Source organism: Python bivittatus, unplaced genomic scaffold (genome assembly GCF_059951505.1).
Source record: "Python bivittatus isolate LINGU-HERP-01145 unplaced genomic scaffold, Pbiv_v1 ctg000410_np1212, whole genome shotgun sequence".
NCBI classification, from domain to species: domain Eukaryota; kingdom Metazoa; phylum Chordata; class Lepidosauria; order Squamata; family Pythonidae; genus Python; species Python bivittatus.
Window position 1 is genome coordinate 11,777,780 of NW_028277067.1, and position 20,288 is coordinate 11,798,067.

Below are 20,288 nucleotides of genomic sequence, written 5' to 3' on the forward strand. Positions count from 1 at the left end.
AGATCCTGCCCCAAAGCAGATATTCAGAAATATACAACCAGCATTAGTGCTTCAAGCAATGGGATAGGGATGGGGTTCAGCAAAATGTCCTTTGGACTATGTCCCTGATTTTTTTTTTTTAATCCAACTCCAGGCTGTCCTGGTTTTTTTTTTTCCCCCACCACTCTTTCCTAGGCACATTTAAGGAAAGGAACACTGATTTGTACTTTTCTTTTTCGTACCACTGCTTGAACCTTCAACAAACAAAATCAAACAGCCAAGCCATTGGGCGTTATCAGCTACAAGGAGATTCTGATGGCCACCAATGGGAGGCTGGAGCTGCCCAGTGGGTGAGCCAGAGCAAAACCAGTTTAAGATAAATAACCTTAAGAAGAGAAGTAAGCAGAAGGTTTTGCTGGCCCCCAAGCAGCAGGCTGAGCAAGCACACGAGTCACCTGATCACAGTTTCCCTCAGTGGTGAGATGGTTGTCTTTCTTTATACAGTATTGTCTAGCAATAATTTCTAAATAGACTTCAGTATTTTTTAATGAAACAGTGCGAATGTTATGCAAAACTATGCCCCCTTTTGCTGTCTTTGTCATAATGATACATTTACGCCTAGTATGAACTCCACCCAAAATATAGCCAATCCTGCTGGCTCTACCCTTTTCTGTACATCTAAAACCAAAGATCTGGAAAGGGGTGCCTATATCCATAGAGATGTAACTGAAGGTGTTTTATGCATCCTGTATGATCAGAATTCCCGAGCATATCAACACCTTGATATGCATGTGCACATAACCCAAAGGAACATGTTTTTAGACTGTCCCTTCTGTAAAAGGAGATTGAGGAAGGAGCTGTACAGTGAGGTGGCATCAGGACCAGACTGTTGAGCAATCCCTTTCTTCCTCTACATATTCACACTACAAGTACAGGAGAAGATTTGCAAGGAGCTCATGCTTCTTAGTGAGACAGTGAACTTCACCGAACATTGTGCTAATGTTTCTCCCTGGAGGAGCGCAAAGCAAGTTAACAGTCCCTGATGTCTTTTGTTCCTGATTCTTCAAAAATTCACTCTCAGGTTTATGCTTTGAATGGATAAACAAATCAATACAGAAGTGGAAACATATTGTGAAGTTGCATAAGTGTATGAAAAGATATGTAGCCAACGACATGCCCAATTCAACCCCCACTGGTGGGAGGTGGCTGTGATTACAATTTTCCATTTACAATTTAATTTTTTTTAATATGCTCCTGAAGCCAAAGCATGCACCCCTCCCAATCCCCCGCCCTGGATACTATCACTCCCCCAGTAGTCTCATCTTCCTTTTCCTAGAATACAGAAAATACAAAACAAAAACAAAATGAAAACAAAGCCAGAACCACCCAGGATGCATTCCTCTCTTTTGGGGCTCCTCCAATCCCATGTAACTATCAGAATTGTTCCGCTGTCTTGGGCAGCAGAAACTGAAGCCCATCTTTTGACATAAACATTGAAGCAGGTTTGTTTTGCTTTAACCCACAGAGGGATGGGTTTTTCCTATGACTGACAACACACTAACAGAAATCAACCTGCTCTCTTCCTGTTTCTTGAGCATGTCTTGATTTGCAAAAGGTAACAGGTAAAGCTTTCTATGGCATGGAGATAAACAGGAACTCCTGATAGCTGCTCCAGGGAAAGTGGCAAACTGTACAGTGAAACATAGCAATAGAGTGCAGTTCTGAACATGGCAACCAGTATCAACCTCAGAATTGGAGGATTGTTGGGAAACATGTTCTTAGTAGACTTTCCCCATTTGATTGGGCCATCTCCCTGCCACCGTTACCACTGCACAGATGACCTCTCCTTCTTGGTTCAACTTCCATCATTGTCTAAAGGTAAGGATAAGGCTAGTAGAGGCTTGTCTGCCTCCTCCTCCTCCTCAATTCCTCCTCCTGTGCTTGGAGATAGCTAGCAAAACAGGTGGCAATAGCAAGGAGAAGATCTGGGCCAGATCAACAGTGGACTCTCTTCTGAAATGTGGGTGGTGGGCTATAGCAGGGGCCTGACTATATAGCTTTTGGTGCTGATCCTCTTGCCAAATCCCACTTTCCCCTTTCTTCTCAATTGCTGGAAAAGAGCCAATAGAATAAATGTGTCATTAGACCCATCTTCTGCCTAACCTTAGCTGTGTCCAATTATCTAATACTTGCTTATTAAGTCATTAGAATATTTCTTGGGATTCTCAGAATCCCAACTGCTGTTTGATGTGTTGTTGTCCTCATAGTGGAAGGCAAAAACTTGACAGTATAATGCAAAACCTGGAAAGCAATCTCTTTTGCTTGGCAACATTTCTGTTCAAAAGATAGGAATTCCAATATGAGATTGATTTCTTGTCAGCCTGGGCCTTCACATATGGGCCAGTCTGGAGAATGGTAGCAAGTGAAGTTATTATCAAAATGCAGATGTCTGTATATTTCATGTGTGGGACGAAGAACACTAGGAAATGGGTAGGGGTAGCTTGCAGAAAAGCATAACAAGGGGAGATAGTTAAGAAATGCTCTCTTCAAGGTATACCATTCTTCAGCTGTATTTTGAAGCTGTAGAGGCTGAATTTAATAAAACAGACACAAGCAAACAGAAGACGAAGATAGTCCATCACTATATTCACACTTGTGGTAAGCCATAGTGTGGTTTAACTGTCTGTAATTTAACGTGTGAACTCAGCCACTGTGGTTTTGATATCATGGCTTAGTGTGAACTGAGCCAGTTGTGGTCTATCCAGTAAAGCATGGTTAAACAGAAGAGTTTTAAGTCTGAGCTGTGGGCAAAATGAAAGCTGACTTAAAGAAACCAAACAAAATTGCAGTCCTATGCCCACTACTGTATCTGAGAATAAAGCAGATGTGCTTACACGATAAGCGCCAGAACTGATGTGGTTTGATCTGCAAGCTGATTCTGATCCCAGCTGAGCAACAGAGTTCCTGGACGGTCTTCAACAAGCCTAATCTTTCAGTGTTCGTTATGTTGATCTCTCTTTCAAGATTGCTATAAAGGTTTCCGGCATTCCAACTTCACTGATTCAGATGTAATAACTCCAGTCTGAAAAACAGTGATCTACAGACCAGGTGCGAGCCCTGTCCCTGTCCCTGCCCACTTTCCCTTTCTCTTTCTCCCCTTGCATGGCAGAGATTGACAATATGACTCCTCAGGGTAGCACTCAGGGTAACAGTGGGGTCCCAACTTATTAAAAATAATATTTTCCAAAAAGGCCAACATTTTTTTATATAATGTTATTGTGCTAGGTGAATGAACAGAAAGAAAATATAAATACAACGATATAACAGTACTCTCAATATTTGTGAAATTGTATTACCTTCAAAAGTAGGAATAAGAATAAAAAGAGAGGAAAGAAAAGAGTGGGGCTGAAAAATTAAGTTGTAAATAGAACAACTCCAAAAACTGACCACTTTTCTCAAAAGTCTTCTTTCTTGGATATAGCTAAGGGAACAGATGCATTTTTAACATGCAATTTGTTTACTTATTTATCTAGCAAATTTTTATTTCATTTTCATGGCAGCTTACAGCAGTTAGAACATCTATGGTAAATATAACAATAAAATATCCATGGTAATCCAGAGTCACATTAACAATCCTGCTGATTTCAGCTCCAAATGCAGATATTTAGGATAAAACCAAAAGATATGGGTTGATATTCTAGCTTTTGAATTACATTTCCAACAGCAAGGTGGTTGTAACTATTTTTTATTGAAAATTTTCTGAGGTGTCCAGTATACACAAAACATTTTAACCTTTAAAATGTTTTAACCTCATTTTAAGATTATCAAAGACTAATTTCACATTATTTGCAGTGATCTATTTGTTTACAGAGATGCTACATCATGCCTGCTATTCCAATGGATGCGCAGATATCATATATCAATTTCATCAGTTTTCTTCAGCTTCTTATAAAAATGGGTTTTTGGCTTAGGAGCCACTGTTAATTCCTCCAAAGTCTCTAACGACTGTACAGTTTCTGAAGCAGCAATAGCATCTGGACTAAATAAACCAAATAACAGATGATTAAACTGAATATACTGCCAAGAGCACTCTGAGTTCAATAAAACTTGTTTTTTTAAATTCTGTGTTAAAACAGCTTCCTTGAAACTAAGATGATCCTGATTAATAATGTTGTGAGAAGGCCAGTTTACCCAAAACATTGATTTAGATGTTTAATTTAAGCTTCTCAGGGGTAAACGAGTCAAAATGCTATCTGCAACCAAGTAATTTTCGTCTGTACCTCCCAATGTTAAAAGTAAGTATTGAAATAAATACAAACAGGGCTCTCAGTACAGTATTTGCCAGGATTTCAGTGGGTTCAAGTAATAACTCTTGGTTGTGCTAAAAGAGGAACTGAATATTGAACTGGTAACCTACAGCCAGTTACCAAAGCTAAGTTAAATGCTAATGATAAGCCTGAAAGTGTGGAAAACTAAATCCACCTTTCTCAACAGGTAGTTGTAATTTGTGCAATGAAGATCTCCCAGGATATCCTTGCCAAAAAAGTCTATTTGGTTTTCTTCACTTAAAATAATATAATGGAATAAATGTAAGTCAACCCCAAAGGTTAAACTCTTGCAAATGTTTTATGATCTCACCCAACAAGATTGGACAGTCTTTCCTTTGGGTTCCTTACAAGGAGGATTTTGAGAAAGGACTTTGTTCAAAATATATTGGACTTTGCATTCAGAATGGTTTTGCAAAGCACTTGGAGTTTCTTCTTTTCATTCCTATGCCATTATTTCCCTTTTTTGGGTTGGTTTTTTATGACCTAGGCATGCAAGGGAAGTAGCAGGAGAAGCATTCTTGCTTATCCCGTGGATGGTTCACTGAACTAGGATTGTTACAGCAGAGCCAGCACTACGTCCTATTAATTTAATGACCTATTTGACTGCTGTATAGAAATCCTACTCTTACAAGGTGGAGGAATTTACAAGAGTGACCGGGATAGAATCTTTGGTCATATTTAGGCATTGTAGCCAAGCTGGGCAGAATTGTGGGACATTGGACCAATGGCCTTGATAAAGGATGCCACAATCAAGTTAGTAGTGCCAAATGTAACTTTCAAACCAGAACATGGTAAATAATGGATGTTCTTTACCTTTACCTTCTCTTTACAGAAGAGAAGAAAATGCTAATCTCTAGCCAGTGGGTAGAAATGTAATGGCTGAAGTATATTGTCTGAAGATGAGTCAGTATTGCTCTGGCGTCAGCAGTTTCCAGGCGGGGAAAAATGGTGAAATTGCAGAGGCTGCAGGGCAGAAGGCACAGCTATTCCCTTTGGCACGGCCAAACTTCATAAAAGCCACTGGGGGGGAAGGGGAGCGGCAGTTTGCAGTTGCATGGGAAGGTCTTCTCTCTGTGGGACACTGGGTTTCTTCCTCGGAATGGAAACACATCCAAATGCAGAGTTTTCCCCACCTATCCACCCACATCATGTTAGATGGGCAAAAGGTGCCAGAAAGGGGATTATAGGCCAGGTTTCTTCTTTCCCTTTTCCAGAACACCAATCACATTTAGAGCCATTAGAGAGTACCTTGAAAAGAAAGAACGCATTTCTGAAGCTATTGTGTGGGATTTCTGACTTTCTAAGGACCACCTATCTTGTTTTGAATCTGACCAGTTAATAAGATTTGCCAGAGAGGTTCCCACAGGGGCTAAGCATCAGAAATGTGAGAAAGGGCTTTGTGCTGCCTCCAGAACGATGATTGCCTACCTTTCTCTCAAGAAAAACAAGCAAATCTTAACCTTTAAAATTGTTTCCTGTATTTTATTGGTGTAATCGTTTTAGAATGGTTTCACTGGGTGATTTTATTGCCATCTTATTATTTCAATTTGTTGTGCTTCTTAACAGGAAAAGATATATATATATATTAACAATATATATATATTGTTACTAGTCAGTGTAGGGGGGAAAAGTGATCTGTTCAGAATTGTTCATACCAAACATTCCTAACCTGGCAGTCTTTAAGTATTACAGATTAAGCTTAAGACATCAACTTATTTAAGACCATAACACAAACTGTGGGGCAGAGTGAGAATTGGAACACCAGCCTCCTTCACATCTGCTTCAGCCTGCCTTTGGAAATGGTTTCACACTTCTGAGTTTACTTTACTTTACATCTACTTTCTCTTGCAGGAATTATGGTGTTTCAGCACAAGTGTGCTAAGAATTTCTGTGTGTCCACATCTGCTTAGTTTCTTAAATCTTTAGTTAATTATTTAGCTAATTATGATTCATTTCTAAACTTCCCAACAACCACAATTTCACATTCTTTTTTGCTAAATTCTTCCTGGTTTTCTTGGCAGCAGTTAATCCAAGATTTGCGATGACAACCAAGGTCCCGATGGATTTCTACACCAGTGATGCAAATACAGATGCAATCATAGATGTGGAACACGGTACCTTGTTTTCCTTTCCTTACACTGCTGAAACAGTTCTTAATTTGCTCAGATGGTCTAACTCCCACAAGGACCCTACTAAAAACTTTGACTGCATGAAATGAATAAAACCACAGTCTAAAACAACATTTTGGAACTCCTCAGGGAAGGATTATTCCAAAAGTTTTCTGGAGGGAAGCCATAAAGGTAAAACCATTACTAACAATTATCAGAGTTAGGGCCATCACTTTATGGTGACTCCACTCCTACCTTCGTGGGTGGTTCCAACTGGTAGTCATAGGAAGGAAGCACTTGAGCCCACTGATACTCCATTGCAGATCCCACAGGACTCAGGGCTCTCCCCTATGTGGTTTAACATCTACCTGAAACCACTGGGAGAGGTCATCCATTCGTTCAAGGTGAGGTTTCATCAGTATGGGCATCCAAACTAGGGGCATATGATGAAATGAACATTGCAGCGTTGTGATGCCAGCTCCACCACTTTTGTACATGGGTTGCAATATTGCACACATGTATGTAAGGGGTGGAACTTGCATTGCAACATTGCAATGGGTGTTTCATTGTTCTCTAATGAAAACTATGGATGCTTCTGGATACGCTTTGCCACCATGGACTGAGCCAGAAATGCCATGAAAGTCCTGAATCCTTGTCTGGAGGCTGTGAGGATCTGAATGGGGTGAAATAAGCTGAGACTAACTAAAACTTATCAAGATAGAGCTGCTATTCTTCAGTAAAGGAGCAAGCAATCTGATAACATTGGCCCCAGTAGGTACTCTGGACAGAATCATGCTCTCTCCAAAGGAGCTGATTTGTGACTGGATGTCCCCCTGGACTTTTGGCTCCTGTTGAAGCAGCAAATGGAAGCCAGGGCCACTGACACCTTCACCCTGCTCTGCCCGGTGAGCCAGCCCTACCTGGACTGGTATGCTCTGGCAATGGTAAATTTTGCTTTGATCACTGCTCAATAGGATTACTGCAATACACCTTACATGGGTGTCTTTGGAGATGACCCAAAGGCTGCAGCTAGTACAAAATGCAGCACCTTGATTACTGGTGGGATACTCCTGCCAATGTAGAATAACACTACTTTTGAAGTTGTTGCATTGACTACTACAGTAATAGTTCTGGGGCCAATTAAAAGGGCTGGCTATTACTTTGAAAGCCATACAGGGATGTAGCACAAGGATATTTCAGGCAACATCTTGCCAATATTGAATCTGCCTGTCTTGTCCATACATCAAGAGAGGGTCGTTGAGAGTTCCCCTCCTCAAGAGGCACATAAATCATGGGACAGGTAACAAGCCGCCTTGGCAGCGCCCTGCATTTTTGGAACTCTCTTTTCCTAAAGTTACATATGGCTCCTACCCTGCTTATATTTCATCAGCAAGTAAAATCAATCCCTTTTCCACAGACCTTTGGCCCTGGTTGACTGTGGGTATCTACCATAGGAACTTTAGTGAATTAATGATTACATTGTCTTGATGTGTGTGTGTGTGTGTGTGTGTAATTTTTGATTCTATATCATTGGTTCATCCCCCAGAGTCCATCCAGATTGGAGCAGTTATAAGGATCATTAAACAAACAAACAAACAAAATTCTTTTGAGGGAATTATAGGGTTTCAGCAAAAATGGGATAGGAATTTTTGATCATGTTCACACTTGCTTAATTACTTACATGTTAATTATGTGATACATTCCTAATTTTCTCACAATTTCTCACTCTTTTGTTAAATTCTTGGTTTACTTGGCAGCAACTAATCCACAATTTACAATGGCAACCAAGACCCCGATGGATTCCAATACCAGTGATGCAGACACAGATGTGGAACATGGTACCTTGTTTTCTTTTTCTTACATTGCTGAAACAGTTCCGAATTTGCTCAGTTGGTCTGACTTCAGCAATGGTCCTCTGAAGCCTTTTGACTGCATGAAATGGTTAAGACTACAGACTAAAACATTTCTGAAGCCCTCAGGAAACTATTATTCCCAAGCATTTTGGAGGGAAGCCATAGAAGTGAAAGTATAACTTACAGTGATAGCTTTATTTGCAGGTAATATAGTATGATGTGATTGCAAGTACTAACAGAATCAGCTACCTCATTAGGAGCCAGAAAGAGAACTTCAAATTCTTTAAAATCCCAGTGTAGAAATGTTCCTCTAGCTTTATTTTATTCTAGATTTTTAGAATGCTTATGATAAATAGGGATATATTCTATTTGCTTGCCCACAAGGATATAAGAATGATTGAGATACTTTGACATGAAGTAGAACAGTAAATATCTGCAGATCCATACAAAAAATACCCAGATTACTAAAAGAAAAAAAAAAAAGCATCATTTGTATATTTCTGTTTCATAAAAGGGGTTTCTAGGCCCCAAGGGAATTTGACATTGTCTAGAAAGCTGAACATTTTGGTGCACGAATTGCCCTGATTATAAAATCAAATCAAAGGATGATTTTTCAACTTTAACTTAAAGATGGAAGGTATGAAATGACATAATTATACAGCATTATTTCAAAGTGATTGAAGCTGCACTCCAATATATACTTACTTGTGACTAAACCTCATAAAACCCATGGGACCTACTTATGAGAAGACATTATATGAGTGTGTGCACACTAATAAATATTTGGATAGTACAAAGTTCTGACTTCCTGTATAGACATGAATCTATGTTGCTGTTGTGATGGTGGTGGTGGTGGTTTAGATTTTTATCCCACCACCCAGTTCAGGAGCTCATGGTGGTATACATAACACTTCTTTCTCTCTCTTTTCCCTACAACAACCCTGTGAGGTAGGCTGGACTGTGAAAGATCAAAAGTCACCCAGTAAGATTCTATGGCTAAGGATAGACTTGAATCTGGGTCCCCCTAGCATTAGTCCGCATCTTAACTACTGGCTTTTTGATCACCAATATTGTGGATATAACATATATGCAAAGGAAAAATAGATAAACATAAATGCAACTTCATCTTTTGCATATTATCTGCCCAATTGCTCTTCTGTTTCCTTACCTTTCCATATTTTTACCCAGGAATTCCCAAAAGTCCTTTTCCTATTACAAATGGTTCAGAGATCCTGGATATTTTGAAGAGCACTGTAATGACCACCACAGTGACCACAGTTATGGGCAGCTCCCAACCTGTCATCCGAAGTGGGACAGCAGATAACCTCATCCCTGTCTACTGCTCCATTTTGGCAGCTGTGGTGGTGGGTCTGGTGGCGTATATTGCCTTCAAGAGGTAAGTAGGTCAGAGAGATTCCAGAAGATGAGTGTGCAGGAGTTCTGGGACAGATGAATGGGCAGTCACGGGCGTTTTCCAAGGTTGATCTTGCTCACGGACTACGTGTCCTTCAATTGTTCAAACTGCTTCCCTTACCTGCTATAAGGATGTAATTTTGGTTGGCCATGGGGAAGGCAGAGACATGATGGAGCATATTTTGCAGTTAAAAACCAGTCTGGGACTATAAATCCCAGCATTACCAATGACAATATGATGGTTTGTATGCAACTCTCATTTTCCTTTCAAGGGAAATAGTGTGTAAAGTGTCATATTATCACTGACTACGCTTGAACAGTCCTCTAGGGCCTAAATATTGCTGCCTTCCCCTTCTCCCACATAATTGGGGGCAGGGGAGGCCTAGGACAAGGAAAGGAGAAAGAGGTGGCTGCAGAAGAAGAGGCCACTGTGAGTATGTGCTTAAAACAGATGCACAACATTTTTCATACTGTAAACCATATTTGACCTTTGAATGTCATTCCTGGGGAAACCCTCAAGAAAGTAGATGGGGTTAGGATGCAAATTAATTTGATTTAATTTCAGATGATGATGATTCTTCATATTTTTAATAATTTCTAATGATCAGCAACTTTTGGTGGAGCTCAGGGGCCACATCCAAGGCTTTCAGAAACTCTGGAAATAATTAGGGAGATGATTGTGCATCTCTGGCATTCAACAGGGAAGAATGCAACCATTCCCTGCTCAACCTCCCCCCCCCCCCCCATGGCGTTCTACATGTATTTTGCATCCTCCCCTTAAGTGATAGGCATCTTTAAAAAGGCAAATAAATGCGCTCCAAATGATTTCAGAGCTGGCCACATGCCACCATCCTTGGGCGGCAGTGCACATCCTCTAGAAACAACTGTTCAGAATTGAAATTTCTCTTAAGTTGCTGTGTAACCAGAAATTAGATCCTTCTCAATGCCAAGCCAGGAGCATCTTGCCTCTAAGATTGCCAGCTTTTAAGTGGTTGCTCCAAGTATCTGATCATAAAAGAATGGGAAGATGATAATGATTATATCCGTGCTATGAATGATTATCTCTGGCTGATTTCTGTAGCTCAGGTAGCTGATAAAAGCATAGAAGCAGGCCAAGCTGGTTTGTTGACTTTTCCTGTGAGTGATAGACAACCCAGCATTACTCATTTTTTGCAAGAATGCTGGCTTCTATGATAAGTTAATGTCCATTATCTTATACCTCAAGTTTAATCACTAAATATGAAATATTCTGTTACTGGGAAGCCAGTTGTTTTGGGCTGCAGATGTCATGGGTTGCACTGGAAGGCATTTCCTAAGATATAACCCAAAGATCCCATGCTCCTGCCGCTTCTTCTTCCCACTGATGCCTAATGGCCTTCCTTTTCCAAGAACGAGAGACAAAAATAATAAGGATCACGTGGTTGCTTTGCCTTCTAATCAGCAGTGCTATGGATTGGCCCGAGAGAGAGAGAGAGAGAGCGTGAGCGCAAATGAGAAATAGACCAATTGAGGATCCAAGTCCACCCCCCCCCTCCCCAGCTCAAATATCTTGAACCACCAGTGTTAGGTAATATCACTACCAGATCTCAGATTTGTACATACAGTGGAATGTCTTTATCCATTTGAGGGCTCACTGACCCAACTCCAAGCTCATATAAAAGGTGGCTTCTTGCTCTCCTAGTTCAGCATGGTAGTGCCCAGGTCTTAGTTAGAAATCTTCTTAGTATGGATGGACTACAAATCCCATGTTTCCTCACCACTTGTCATGTTTGTTAGAGTAGATAAGATTTGGAGTTCAGTAATGTCTGGAAGGTCTCATGTCTGCACTGTCCTAGGCAGAAACAGATGCTTTCCCCTCTGGATGAAGAAAGAGAGGCAACCCTGCGAATTCACAATAAGTGTTGGCAATCACAGGGACTTTCAGGAGCCAGTACAGATGAAAACACCCTTATCTGGATTGGCAAACTAGTCCATGGAGTGAGAGTTCTGCCTGGGCAAGCCTTGAAAAGATAGCATTCACCACACCCCAAACCTCATGATCTGTAGGAAGGAATTGATTCTCAGTGACCCTGCCAATTTTGTGGTGTACCATGGGTCAGAAGAAAGAACAGGTATCCTTGGTTCAACTGTCAAACACTTTCACCTCTAGGTGGAACAGCTGCAAACAGAACAAACAAGGTGCCAACAACCGTCCTGTCAACCAGACGCCTTCCCCAGAAGGAGAGAAACTTCATAGTGACAGCGGCATCTCAGTTGATAGCCAAAGCCTCCACGATCAACAGCCACCGACACAGACAGCATCTCTACAAGGCAAGGGATGGGTCCAGCTGAAGTTGGGTGGGGAAGAAAGGAAAGAGCAGGAGTGCAATTCAGAAAGACAGGGAACCACTAATTACTGAAACATAGTCCTGGCAGACACCAAGAGGACAGTTAATCTGAGAACCATCTCCTTTCTAGATCACATCCCTCTTGTTGCTTGTCCTGTAAACCAACCAATGAAATCTCAACTACAGTTTGCCCCAGGCAGATAGCAAGCATACACAAGTTTTTGTTGGTGCATCTGTAACTAACAAACCAAGTAAAACACAATAGGGAAATAGGCAAGGTGGGGCAAATAGCTTGATTCCACTGCCTTCAGGTTTCACATTTTTCCAAAAATATCAAATTCAGTGTTTTTCCATTTCACCTTTTTTTTGGGGGGGGGGGGCACATATGTCAAGTTAAATCTGTCATTCTGGAAATTCTTTCTAGTTTTTAGTTTGTACTAAAATTTGTGTGCATTGTGATGCATATTGCTCCAAACTTTTTTTGCTTTCAATTTTACTTATATACACAAAAGGATTTTCTAGTATAGTAGATAATTAGTAATATAATGTCTTTTTGTACATAATTCATGAATATATACATTTGTGGGTTGACTTTTCCCTAATATATGTCTCTTTTAATTGTTGGTGAGCCACAATGCAGTATTCAGAGATTTGCAGATTTAGGGTATCTAAGGTTTGATTTGTGTTTTATTTTAAAAATATATCAGATCAATTTGCATTCAAACATAAAGCTAAACACATTCCTCCCCCACCCCTAGCAAAAAGGCTGGTCTTCTCCACCTCTTTATAGACACCACTGCCAGTTGAAAGTGTGGAAAATTATTTATTGGTTTCCCAAGAAATACTGTAGGGCACTGCTTGCTTAGATTCAGATTTCAGTCCCAGAACACAGTTTGGAAAATCAGTCATACAACAGAATATGTAACTACAGAATTAACAGGGCTGGAAACCCTCCCAGGTCTGCCCTGCCCCTTTTCTTTCTTTCTTTCTTTCTTTCTTTCTTTCTTTCTTTCTTTCTTTCTTTCTCTCTCTCTTTCTTTCTTTCTTTCTTTCTTTCTTTCTTTCTTTCTTTCTTTCTTTCCCTCCCTCCCTCCCTCCCTCCCTCCCTCCCTCCCTCCTTCCCTCCCTTCTTTCTCTCTCTCTCTCTCCTTCCTTCCTTCCTTCCTTCCTTCCTTCCTTCCTTCCTTCCTTCCTTCCTTCCTTCCCTACCTACCTACCTACCTACCTACCTACCTACCTGTCAGTGTTGACTTCTAGCAACTGCCTGGACCAGGCCCTGCAGTTTTCTTGGCAAGGTTTTTCAGAAGTGGTTTGCCATTGCCAGCTTCCTAGGGCAGAGAGAGACAGTGACTGGCCCAAGGTCACTCAGCTGGCTTCATGCCTAAGGCGGGAACTCACAGTCTCCCATTTTCTAGCCCAGTGCCTTAACCACTACACCAAACTGGGTCTCTTGCCCTATTTGCAGAAGAAAAACAACAGCTCCAAAAACTGCACCTCTTTCGTTTCCTCCACTAAAAATCAAGATCAGCTTTCACTCCACTTGGATGAATTTCTGTGCAGTTGGCAGGAAAGCTAGTTTACTTCTAACTATAAGACAGATAGGTGTGGTCACTAAAACCATACTTTGCTTAGTAATTGGGATCCACTTTTATGCATATGCCAAAAAGAAAGACTTAAAACTAAATTATTCCTATAACTACTATGTCAATTCTCACTCCATGCATGTCTGCTTCATATGTACTTCACCATAAATAGATTATACTGGGTAAAACTTAGAATTTTTCAAAAAGATCCATCCATGAGCTTCGTAGCCTTCTTCAAGGGCTAGGGTTAGGGATATGAATCATTTGGATCATTCTTTTTTAAAAACATAGTTTAGGGAAAATAAGGCATTTGTAAAAACACACACACACAAGATTTTACTTTTAAGACTCTTGGCAGATCAGAAAGGTTTTCCTATATTAAGAACCAATTTCTTTTCTGACTGGTGCACTTTTATTAGATTATGTTGTTGCCTACCATTGTAACTCTGTCATCCCCTAGTTATGACCCACTCTATGAGCCCATTTCCCCCCCCCCCCATGAGTCTTTTCCAGGTTGATATTAACCTATGGCATCAGGGCTACATTTGAGAAGGGGTCCCATTTTTGGCTTTTAGACCCTTAGATCCTCTGCTGTGCCTCTTTGCAATTTCTACCTCTGTGCCCCTGGCATATAAACAACTAGCGAATAGCCTCACTTGTCATGCCAAACCCTAATTAATGTAACCATAATATATGTAACAAATCATCATTCTGTTTCACAAAACACAGTAAACCATAAACTATCAATTACAGGGTCTGAGTTTGTAGGTCATGCTCAGCCAAAAAGAACAAGTCATATTTCCCTTAAACCAGTAAATGGAGCAAAGAGTAAAAAGAAAAATTACTCCTCTACTTCTGGGAGTCCATGCCAACTGGGCTGTTAAGAAAAGATGTTAATATGGAAGAGGAAGAGGAAAGCCCACTCAAGAACAAATGTATGTGGAAGAGAGAGCACATTATCTTCCAGTAAATTTTTTGTGTTATTTTATTTTATTTTATTTTATTTTATTTGTCTGGTCTGGTCTGGTCTGGTCTGGTCTGGTCTGGTCTGGTCTGGTCTGGTCTGATTTGAATGCTACTCCCACTCCTGGCAATTTATAATAATAAAAACAGTCTAATAAAAATGTATAATGACTTGAACAGAGTTAGGCACAAATGGCCTTTCTAAATTCTCCAACAAATTCATGAGTGGAGAAACTGGGTAGGCCATTTCTTTGCCTTTCTCTAAGCATACAAGAAATTCTCTTAAAAGGATAGGACTCCCACTCAGTAGAGACAAGAACATCACTACTGAAAAGGCCCCGCGGGAGGAATTTTGGCCTGAGATTTTCCCTTGGGGTTGATGTGAGGCATGAGAAGCCAAGGAGGCTGGAGAAATGCATCTAAACTCTGTCACTTCTTAACTAAGGAGGTTCCAGAACACCACACTCTTTTCTTCTTTGAACCTCTCCTGCCTGACACTGGGCTTGCACAGGCAGCCCTGTCCTCTTTTTCTGCTCTCCACATGTTCAGCTGGGAGGCCTGAAGAGAAGTTGAACAAATGTTTGTTTTAATATATACAGCTTTCCATGCCATCTGGAGTCTCAGATCACACAACAAGCTGCATTGTGTTCCACTGATGGCAAGTAGAGCTCTCCTTCAGACAAGATGCGCTGAGGTTAGAAAGAGCTGTGTGGTGAGGGTGAATGAGTAGTTTTGTCCTTTACCCATTTTCAAGTCCATGCGTTCAGATGATGGCCTCTCAAAATTTGGATCCAGCACTCTTCCTTTCTACAAACTCATTGGGTTTGTACCCAATGAGAAATCTCAGAACTAAAGTGAACATTTGAACATTTTGAATTTGAGAGATGTTCAGAATGGGGCAGCTGAGACATTAATTGTGATACAGGCAAAGAAAAAACAGGACGTTAAAGGCAGCTTGAATGTTTATGTTTGTGTGAGAATAACGGTAGATATAATCTTACCTGGATTATTTAGAACAATTCATTGCTGCCTTGCCACAGTGAAGTTCATGAAATTACCCAGAAAAATCCCCATCCAGATCTTGATTATAGTTCACCTTTGGAAGCATATTGATCTGTTTGTATTTCTTATAAATCACAAAACACAAACATCTATGGTTCCATGCTTTTCAGAATGTTTTAATGCAGTTTGCTATTTTAAAAAGACACTAAAATGCTTACAGTATGTGCTAAAAAGCATATCAAAGGAATTTTACATGAAATGCAAATAAACATAGGTATTTTACTGTGAAATGCATCTACAAGGCTTACATATTTTTGTGCCAATCTTTTTTTTAAGCATCAGTTAATGCAGAAATAGGATAGAATAAACTCACATGAAACTGACCTGGACCAAAAATAGTCTGAGCCAAATGTTGGGCCTCCCACAGTAAGGGACTGTCTATGGCTCCCACAATAATAACTGATCTTTTCCCCATTTCCTCCTGGGCTTTCCCCCAGGATCATGCATAATTGCTGAGGATTGCTGTGGATAGCAGCAAATCATTCATTTCAAATTTGCCACATTGCTCTGGGGCATTGTGGGAAATCTAGAATGGCTTCCAGCCATCTACTTCTAGTTAAAACCAACTTTGGGAACATGGAACAGGTAAGTGAGTAGCCCCCATGCAGTTAAGGTCTTTTTAACCCTTGCGTGCTCTCTATCCCAAACCCATTTCTCAATTTTAGGTCTTAAAGGAGATGGGAATCTTTACACCAGCCTGCCACCTAATAAACGGGAGGAGGTTGAAAAGCTGTTGAATGGTTCCACGGAGGAGACATGGCGCCACCTGGCCGGAGAGCTGGGCTACAAGGAAGATCACATAGACTCGTTTACGCAAGAGGAATACCCAGTTCGTGCACTGCTCTCTGATTGGTCCAGCAAGGACAGTTCCACCATGGATGCCCTTTATTCAGCCTTGCGCAAGATCCAAAGGGGGGACATTGTGGAGAGTCTTTACAGTGAATCCACCGCTAGTTCACCAGTGTGAAGGAGGGACAGGGGGCAGAGGCATTCTGAGTTAGCTTCTCATTTCCTCTGCCTCACTGGTGCCTCTTGGAAGAAGAACATGTGAAGGAAAAGTAGAGCTTATGCTTTCTGGGGACACTGGAACAATCCTATAAGCACTGATTCAGTTATTTTTTCTCCCTCTCTGCCCTACTGGCCTGGTATTTTCATCCAACGGCTCTTGCTAGTAAAAGACATAAGACGGTAAAAGAAAATGAAGGCAGGTGAAGTGGATGTCTTGTTCGTACTGTATGTGCTTCTTAAAATCTCCTGGACTGACAGTGGGCTGCTGATTCTGAACTGAGGCAAGGGTGAAGAAAGACATCTGTCCAAAGTCAGTTGCTTGACTTCTCTTTCAGGTGCCTCTGACATTTATCCCATGTACTTCTCCCATGTTCTCGTCTATGTAAGTTCTCTTTCTGCACTTGCACATCTTCTTTCCTTCAGTCACCAGCTTACCCTATTTAAGCACATCTGAAATCAGGAAATAACAAGGAGACCAGCCAGATATGTTACAGAGTGATGAAGGATTCAAAGAAGGCAGAAAGAGCAGGAATGCTGGGCCTAAAACAGGGGGACATATGGTGTTATGAGGACAAAGTGAACATTTGTTTTGAGACAGCCTCCTGAAGGGTCTCTGAAGTGGGAGGGAAGAAATGTGGACCAGGTTTCTAGCTATCAAAACTGACACTGTGAAGATCAAAGCGAGAAGTTTAGGGATGGAGCCCAAAGAGAAAATAACCACATTTCCATCCAAGTACTGGTGACCACATCAAGACTATATCTAATCCTGCTCTTGTTTTCTTGCTCAGATACATTCCTCTCTAGCTCAATAAGCATTTTTTAAAAAAACCGTGTTGCATTTTTTCTCTTCCTGGCTTTGACTGAAACCAGGCAAGTCATATAAACCCTTGCTTAAAGGAGCCAGATAAGCCATGGCGAAGAGTGGAGCTAGCCAGAAAAAAACAAGGCAAGCGGTCAGACATATTCATGGGTTTTCCAAGAGGTGTTGCTTTGATGATGCCACGCACTCTGCATTCTTCCTCAAACCGGTAAACCAATCACTGTGGGTTAATGAAGCTGTTACCTCTGTTGCATTAAAAGGGGAAACAAACAAACAGAAAAATCCCTTAGTGGCCTTAATGCATGAAGTGGGGAGCAATCTATATGAAAACGTTGTAGCTGCTCTCAGAGGTAGAACTTTGTTGAATGTTATTCCTGCGCCAAGTGATGTACAGCCATCAGAACACCCTGATGTTTTCCATTTTCTTAAATATTAGAGGGATCTGAAAAGTACTATGGGGATAGGATGGTGGGGAGGTATTCTACAAGCTAACAAGAATCACCAAAAGCCCTTGAGCAAGAAAAAAAAAATGAACTGGAACTGAACGATTCTCTCCCTCTGTATATCTATTACAAGATCCACGCCGGTTTCTTTTATTCTTATTCTGAATATTCAAGTAGTTCTGATGAAAAAAAAATGGTGGCATTTAAAAGCTGACGGTGTTTTAAACAACTGACTGGGCTGTTCATGGGGATTGTTTCGCTGCTCATCTTGTTCCTCTGAATTAAAACCACGGAGAAGAAATTCCTCCATCACATGCTTGCACACACATGTGTATATAACTATGTACTTAGAAAGTAATGGAAATACTTCCTGGGGAATGTTAGTTAGGAATGCAAATTAATTTCCTATCTCAGCCAAGGAGATGATTAGGGAAGCATGGCAGTCTCTGAACAAAATGTTACTATTCTGATCATTTTTCTTCCATCATACTAGTTTTAATGGTTTGCCTCACCAGAAACTTCTATTTTAACCTTGACATTTTTGCTTTCAACAAAACTTAGTAGCAATTTTAAATAGGGTGGTACAAACAGATTGAGGAAAGTTTTTTGTTTTCTATTTAAATACTTTTTACAAAACCACCAGAGCCATGACTTTATTTGTGGGATGTTGCCATCGCACGACAATAATCATAAAGAAGGAGCCAGAAGAAGAGCCAGGAACTTATCCAATGAAGTCCTAAATTGTTTAGAAAGAAAACGTGGAGGTACATGGAGGTAACTGTGGCCTGCCTGGTTTTGAGTCAAACTATTGGCCCGCCTAGCCTAATATTCTTCTTTGATCTGGCAGCAGCCTTCGTTTATTCGGACAGAAGCTTCTTCATATCAACTCTGAAACCCAAGATCCCTTTTTAGTGCTACAAAGGGCATAGAACCTGGAACCTCTACACCAGTGGTGTCCAAACTTGGCCACTTTAAGATGAGTGGACTTCAACTCCCAGAATTCCCCAGCCAGCATGGCTGGCTGGGGAATTCTGGGAGTTGAAGTCCACTCATCTTAAAGTGGCCAAGTTTGGACAACACTGCTCTACACACACGGCAGGCGCTTTACCTCAGAAGTCCAACTCACAATCTAGTTCAGCCTCCTCTTGGTAGATAATTTGGAGGTCACTCAAACAGCCCTTTTATCTTCTTGTGGAGATACAGGCCTAGTTCTGCAGTGACTATCCCCAAAGAAGCAAATAGTGTGCCAAATGTTTTTGCTTTTCTCAGAGATGCATGGCTGTTAAACAACTCTGTCTTTTAAGATATACTGCAGTAAGCCTGTCATTTTTCTTTTGGAACCACCAAAACTCCACAGATTAAGAGAGGCAAGATAGAAGCCCCACTGGAATTCAGTTAGTTTCAGACTATAGTAAGTAGAATTTATCTTAGGTCAGCAGGTACATTTTGGCACAGGACACAATATACAGTCTGAGTTTGGAGCTTGCTCTCTATCCTCTGCAATAGAAAGAAGCCCCTTCTCCTCAATATGCGATGTTTCCTTATTGTTCAGAAGACAGAGCAGGAACAAGCAAACCAATAAATATAAGAGACTGAATGATTAGTATTCCTCAATCATAAAACTACGAAGTATAAATGTGTCGTATTGTAACTCTGTTATGCAACAGCTGCATCTCTTCCCAAAATCATGTTCTAGCTGCACGATCCTAGGAAAAGATGTGACTGCTTTAAAACATTGCAGAGAAGTACTATATTTGTCCTTCAAAACATCTTTTTGGAATGAAATCAGAATTGCTGTACAGTTCTGTTGATGATCAGAGCCATGCTGATGGGTTGGTGCTGTTACTGCTGGCATATGAAGAACCCTCCTCATACTGGACTAATAAGGACACAATATTAGTGGAGGACGGTGCCTTTGGAGTACAATGATTTTTTTCTTTTCTTTTAACCCAGGAAGTTAAAAGATGGTGAGTTCTTATGCTAACAACCCCATAAAAAGAGATGGAGGTATGAAGGGACAGGGCAGGGAAATACGGCGCCTACATGGTTGGAATCCGGCCTATTTGACATGGAATGGAATTACCCTGGATAAAGTGTGTATCTATATCAGAGCCATGCTTAGTTGTAAAGGTGTGTGTGTAGAAGAGAATAAAATGGGAAAATGACATTTTATTTTAAATCATGGTTGGCATATGTCTGCATCTTACTCACTGCATTGGACAACAATTGGGCACGGTAAACCTGTGGCTCTCCTTTGTGGGTTCGGATGCCAGAATATACACACAGCTCAATATCATCACAGTCTCCTGCTAGCAGGGTGGAAGGAGAATGATTTGTGACTTTTCTCAGGGCTATTTAAAAAATGTGTGTGAGTGTGTGTGTGTGTATACCCATACACACA

The 20,288-nt window shown here is 40.8% G+C and overlaps 1 protein-coding gene across 3 annotated transcripts in view; it reads left to right on the plus strand.

Annotated features, from left to right (window-relative positions):
- NGFR (nerve growth factor receptor) overlaps positions 1–18,203 on the plus strand; it is a 69,706-nt gene extending 51,503 nt beyond the window's left edge. For 2 of the 3 annotated variants that reach the window (XM_007433465.3, XM_088143488.1), the window contains exons 4-8: positions 6,329–6,421; positions 8,173–8,253; positions 9,457–9,664; positions 11,831–11,991; positions 16,282–18,203. In XM_007433465.3, the coding sequence (XP_007433527.1) occupies positions 6,329–6,421; positions 8,173–8,253; positions 9,457–9,664; positions 11,831–11,991; positions 16,282–16,583 (845 nt within the window). In that variant the 3' untranslated portion in view covers positions 16,584–18,203. The remainder of the gene's footprint in view (positions 1–6,328; positions 6,422–8,172; positions 8,254–9,456; positions 9,665–11,830; positions 11,992–16,281) is intronic. The other variant, XM_088143489.1, reaches the window with a different exon arrangement.
- Positions 18,204–20,288: the final 2,085 nt, after the last annotated feature.